Source organism: Teleopsis dalmanni, chromosome 2 (genome assembly GCF_002237135.1).
Source record: "Teleopsis dalmanni isolate 2A chromosome 2, ASM223713v2, whole genome shotgun sequence".
NCBI classification, from domain to species: domain Eukaryota; kingdom Metazoa; phylum Arthropoda; class Insecta; order Diptera; family Diopsidae; genus Teleopsis; species Teleopsis dalmanni.
This window is the reverse complement of record NC_051847.1, coordinates 193,602,108-193,608,811: the sequence shown is the minus strand read 5'-3', so window position 1 is coordinate 193,608,811 and position 6,704 is coordinate 193,602,108. Positions and strand designations below refer to the sequence as shown.

Below are 6,704 nucleotides of genomic sequence, written 5' to 3'. Positions count from 1 at the left end.
TTGACTTTACTTAAAAAGTCTGCCTCTGAGTAATACAATTATTCTAATAATGATGTACATATATTTCGACTAATTTTTTATTGTTGAAGTAAAATCTTTTTGCGACGAGCGAACTTTTGAAATCCGTTAAGAATATAAAGCAAGTAAAAAGAGGACAATTTTTAATTAAATATTTTTTCCATAGATAATTTTATTTAAATACTACTTCTAAAAACTTGATTTTAACCGATATTTCATAATACAATATATTACATACAATTTTACGTTCTCCTTTCATTGCCTAAAAAACAAACTGACTTCGTTTATGAAATAAAAATTGTGACCTGATTTATTTTGCACAGATTTTTACTCAATCTCAACTTTTTTTGAATAATAAAACAAAAATGGTAAATATTGGGTTGTTATTTTATTCATAAAGCACGCCCACGTTAACAGTAAAAGTAACACGTTTTTTTGTTAGGTCTTTTGGCTTGGTCTATTAGAAATAGTCATTTATTATTTTTGTTTTGTTTTCCTGAAACTCACGTAGACATTTTTACTAATATTGCATATAAAAAATTTATATGAAATACATTTATATGTAAAAAACGTATTCACTGATTGTTGGTAACAAAAAATATTGTTACATCAATTGATTGTGTAAATAATTCCAGTTCATTTGATCGTCCGTTTTAATGGGTTTATTTCTAAGCACCACAATAGACTGTAGGTATAATAAAATATTAGTAAAATAAAAGTATAAAAATAATATAATTTTATAATTAAGTATTTATTTTTATATGATTTAAAAAAAATATATACATACCTATATGCCTTTGTTGCGTTAAAAAATCTGAGAATTATTAAATGAATTTTTATCAACGTGTTTATTGTTTAATACAAGTATAATAATATTATTATAATATATAATATTATTATATATATATTTTTTTTTTTTTATGTAGCAAGTAGGAGTGGAATGTCTACGCACTTACCACAATCCGGCGCCCCAGAAAGTGAGTGTCTGACTCGCATAGACTAAATCACTCCCCCTCATTCCTAGAGACCTTGTCCTACCTCGGGACTACGTTAGTATTACTTCGAGGTAGGGCCTTTATTAATCATTTAAGACTTCCATCGGTATGACCTGCGTCCAGGTCCCGCTACTGCTGCAACTAACCTTGCCCTTCAAACTTGGTGCGATACATCTGCTTACTTATTGCAACCACTTATTTCACTCAAAGAATGTGTGTCCACATTCTTTATATATAAATTATAATATATAATAATAAAATACAAGTATTTGATTGTTTTCTATAAACAATTTAAGTTGTAAATATTAAATATAATAACTTCGAATTGTTTAGTATATCGGGTATTTGTTAAACCGAGCGTTTACTGTGCTTGCAATCTGTCTTTTAAAAGTAGACATTATTTTAATTTTTACATTTATTTATTAATTGTTTTCATTCTTTATTGAATTGTAAATAAAAATAAATAAAATGTACATTTTTTTTAAGCTCTTGTTAATAATATTTTTAATTAATATTTTATGGTATACATATTTTGATTATTATAATAAATATAAATATAATTAAAATATGTATAATAATTCATTAAAAATAAAAGTCTTAATTTACAAGTTAAATGGAAAGTAAATACGATTTTCTATTTTGTTAAACTGAGACAATTATGCTCATGCAACAGATACATTTTGTTCGTACTTACACTTCTCGTAGCAAAACGTTTTCATTTTTGCATTTTCTGAATTTAATTAAACAACAGCAAAAAAAATAATAAAAAATTAATTAAAAATACAATATATCGCATGCAAAATAAACATGAATTTAAATAATTAAAAAACATATATGCAAAATGTTTTCTATCTTGAGTTTATATTGAGATGTTTACATTTAAACGACAGTTTTAAACATTACATATATACATACTTATCTTTATTTACTGTGTTAATGCTATTTTATTGTTATTTTTAATTATTATATTTTATTTATTATTATTTATTATTTTTAAAGCATTTGGTTTCATGTCTTTCATGCATTTCATATTATGTTTTTTCTTTTTATAAATGGATTTTATTTTTATTTAAATTTGTTTATATATAAAATATCTGTAATACATAAATTTATTTAATTTAATCTTATTTTCTCTATACTTACAGTTACCGCCATTTCCGACTTTGAATACACAGCTCAAGAACCCGATGAACTCGATCTTGTTAAAGGTGCTATAATCTGTAACGTAAAACAGCTGCCTGGCGGCTGGTGGGAGGGTACGCTTCAATCGAATGGAAAGACTGGCATGTTTCCGGACAACTTTGTGCGGATTGTGGAAACAAGTGAAGATAATAGCGTTACATTAAGGTTGGTTGATTTCTGTGATGATTTTCATTTGTCGATAAGAAAAGGGTGAATACACTTATTAATAGATATAAGCTTACAACGTCTTTTATCTGTAAAGTAAAGAAAAGAGGATTTAAGAAAAGAAACAATACTGTTATCAGCATTTAATATATTTAAATTTTAATATTTATATTATATTATATTATATTATAATAGCCATAACTAAATGACATTATGCAGAAAATATTTTTGTAAACATTGCCTTTTTTTATAAGACAATTTTATATTATTTACTGCATTTTTATTTAATTTTGCAGTCTAAATGCTGATTACTAACACTTTTAGTTATTTTGTATTCCTTTTCCTTTCTGCAGAATATGCATTTTTAATTAAGAAAGATACATGTTGTTTTTTGGTTAAAATAATATCAATATTGTTAGAAGTCTTGCTACATATAACGAAACTACTAGCTCTCTCCACTAAACTTTTCCTTCTTAGCAAGTTGTAGTGTGGCTATTATAGCATTGTTCTTTATTAATTTTTTGCTTACTTTTGTGGATTGAAATTGTATATTTTTTCGTCTTTTAATAAGAAGAAAATGGTTCTGAATCATACAGAGAATGCTTCTAAACCTTCTATAAAAATTTCCTACACCCTAGAACCCAAATCAGTAATATCGTGCACTGTTTCGAACCGAGTCGAGTAAAATTGATTGCTTTCCTTTAATTGATATTATATTGATTAGACAATACTGATTGTACCGATTGATATTAACTACACAAAGCTAGATTACTGACTCTAATGTCATAATAAAACGCAATCTGTTGTTTTTGTAGGTTTTTTCTGTGTTCACACAGCTTTTTTGCGGATTTAATCGCTTATCCACAGCGCAAGAGAAATATCCTAATAATAAAACATATATCACAAGAACAAAGTAGTCTTGAAAATCTGAGCGCCTCATCATCCTCATCTTTACATTCTGCATGCATTCTACCTTCATTATATTTTAGCATTTTCTTCACCAGGATTGGCTATATTTTGTGAAGTGTGTCTCTGTCTTTCTATGTCTATTATCTGCTTAAGATTTTCTTTCGTAATGTCGAACATACCATACACAGTTTTTTCATGTGAACCAAATATCTTACTGAGAATTTGGTAATCGAAGAACTCGTAATCTAATTGAGGGCCATTAAAACTATGTATATTCCTAAGTATAGATATGCAACGCTCATCATATTCATCAGTTTTCATACGTTCGTATATAGTTGTTGAACCACTGGGCTAAGAACTGTGAACCTGTCAAATATAAAACAAATGACTAGAGGGTTTCTCAACCAAGCGAGCCTAAGTTGTACGAACTGTCGTTCTTCTTATTCTTCTGATTACTCAAAGCTAATTACAACTACAAAGCTAATTACAACTAAAGCTAATTTTTAATTTTTTTTAAATTCAGTATCTTTCTTGGATACTTATCATTATCAAGAAGTTAATCTTGTTTTATATCTTGTTTTATTTCATCAAAAGAATCGTAAAAAAATGTTTAAATCTTACATTTTTTAATTTATCATTAAGAAAATGCTTGAGCTGATCATGTAGTTTTCGAACTTTATTTCGATATAAAATTTTCTCATTTCCTATTCAAAAATCTAAATTCTAATATGTTATCTAATCTATGAATGATGAATTTTGATGATAAATCGGTTAAGATTGCTATCCTGTTTCTACCTTTATTCATAGTTTTTAATAGGTTTATTAGTTTATTGGCTAACCCAAGTTCTCTCGTGACTTGAGTAAGAAATTCTCTATTTATGTAATTGTTGGCAACAAACACATGTACAGTAACAATAACTTAATATGGCATTTACACTGCTCTCAAATGGCTCATTTTAGTCAAAAATCAAAAATGAGAAGCAAGTGACTGATACATACAAAATCTCAAGCGCAAGTGAGATCCATTAGATCTCATTCTGTATAAATGAGTTCCAACGAGGTTAGAATAAGTTCCAAATATGATCCAAATGCAAATGAATACATTGAACATACCCTAAACATGGCATTTTCATGGCATTGTGACAGTTTGAGAAAGCTGTTTTTGACATATATACAAAAAAATGTAAACAAATATTTGGTGGTTGCATTTCCTTGAAAACTATGCACCTCTTTTTGGAACTTCTACTTCCCAAAAATAAATTAATTCAAGCTAGAAATAATACGGCGTTTACATTGGCCGAAAATGGCTCATTTTGAATGAGCCATTTGAAAGTGTTTACATTCGTTCTATTTCATTTGTTCTCATTTCAACATCTAATTTTTCAACTTGCATGTTGATTTGATTTTTGGCCTGTGCCAAAAAAATGTTGCATGAAGGTTAAATATGCCTTCAAACCTTACAATATAAACTGAAAACTTGTTTCTAGATTCGATTTATTTATTTTTGGGAAGTAGAAGTTCCAAAAATTGGTGCATCGTTTTAAAGAAAATGCAACCACCAAACATTTTTTTACCTTTTTTTGTAAATATGTCAAAACAGCTTTTTCAAACTGTCAAAATGCCATGAAGAGCTTTCATTTAGGGTATGTTCAATGGATTCCTTTGCATTTGGAACGTATGTGGAATGCATTCGAACGTCATTCATACAGAATGTGAGAAAATTGCTCATTTTTGTGCTTGAAATTTTATATGCAAGAATGAGCCATTCGATACTCATTTTCGATTTTTGACCAAAATGAGCCATTTTCGGCCAATGTAAACGCCGTATAAGTTTTCAATTTAAAATGTAAGTTTTCAAGGTATATTTTACCTTCATCCAACATTTTGGCACAGGCCAAAAATCAAATCAACAGGCAAGTTGAAAAATCAGCTGTTTGAAATGAGAACAAATGAATTACAACGAATGTAAACACTTTCAAATGACTCATTTGAAATGAGTAGCTATTGAACTCGTGCTGTGTGTGAATAGCTTATTACTTCTCACAGATTTGTATATACTTATTTTATTGAGAATTAAAAAAGCAAAAGATTAATTTATAAAAGTTATAAATGAGAAAATAATTTAATTCTTTTAAATTAATAATTGTATTACGTTTACATTTAACTTTCTATTTAGTTCCTCTACCATTTTAACCTTCCGTTTTAATATCAAATAAAATTGCACCTCAGGGGTTAATTTTTAAACAAAAAAACAAAAATAATTTTGTTGACTAATAAAGGTTTTTTTTACGTTTCTGCGTTTTACTATTGGAAAATCGTAACCAACAATTAAGTGATGTCTTTTTTTTTGCTCTGTGCGCTATGTCGCAACTTTCCATAATCACCGTTTTTGTTTGTTTGTTTGTTTTTCGTCATTTATTTTTATATTTAATATTATTTTTGCAAATTACCATTTCACCTTTTAATTGCATAATATTTTATAATTTATTTACCATTCATTTACTTTCTAACCAATTTTTTTTCTTAATATTTCTCAATACTTTCCAGAGACAAATCCGCTACAGCGAATCGTCGCTGCAAAGTCATCTACAGCTACACACAAGTCAATGATGACGAGTTAACGTTGGCCGTGGGTGATGTCATTGAATTCCTAGGGGAGGTGGGTACAATATAATACTTAAATAGATGGACAAAATGTACTACAACACAAAATAATAATAACAATAATTTTGAAATGACATACATTTTGTGCCATTTTTCTTTTTTTTTTTCTTTACATTCCATATTCTATGATTTTGTGACATTTTTTAATGTGTTTTTCACTCATTTAGGTCGAGGAAGGCTGGTGGCGTGGACGTTTAAAAAATAAAACCGGTGTGTTTCCTTCAAATTTTGTTGTCGCTATTGAGCCATCACCAATATTTGCCAGTAAAAGACCACCAACGATGTCAACAGCGCAAGCAGCTGTTAAATCGGCTGCTCCACCTACAGCTGCAAATACGGTTGGTGGAATGGTAGCATCAGCTTTAAATTCAACGAAAAAAACAAATCGCCTTAGCTTCCATAGTTCCAAAGAAGATTTACTTAGTTCTACAGTTGTTACAACAACGACCACAACTGCAACGTCATCTGAAGATATGGCACCAACGTTGCCACCGAAACCACATCGTGAATATTGTCGCGTTGAATTTCCTTATGCACCGCAAAATGATGATGAGTTGGAATTGAAAGTTGGCGATATTATAACTATAATTTCTATGGAATTACCCGATAAAGGTTGGTGGAAAGGCGAACTGCGTGGCAAAGTTGGCGTATTTCCTGATAATTTCGTTAAACTGATGGCACCATCAGAGGGTAAGTGCATTAGAAGTTATTTTTTTTTATTTTCTACGAAGTATATTTAAAACTAATCACAGTGATATTGGTGCTATTGTG

General features: G+C 28.8%; 1 protein-coding gene across 1 annotated transcript in view; it reads left to right on the top strand.

Annotated features, from left to right (window-relative positions):
- Positions 1–2,162: 2,162 nt before the first annotated feature.
- The window catches only part of LOC119685396 (CD2-associated protein-like), a 188,862-nt gene continuing 184,320 nt past the window's right edge, over positions 2,163–6,704 (top strand). Inside the window, exons 1-3 of the mRNA XM_038099662.1 lie at positions 2,163–2,360; positions 5,817–5,928; positions 6,101–6,623. Coding sequence (XP_037955590.1) covers positions 2,299–2,360; positions 5,817–5,928; positions 6,101–6,623 — 697 coding nt within the window. The 5' untranslated portion in view covers positions 2,163–2,298. The remainder of the gene's footprint in view (positions 2,361–5,816; positions 5,929–6,100; positions 6,624–6,704) is intronic.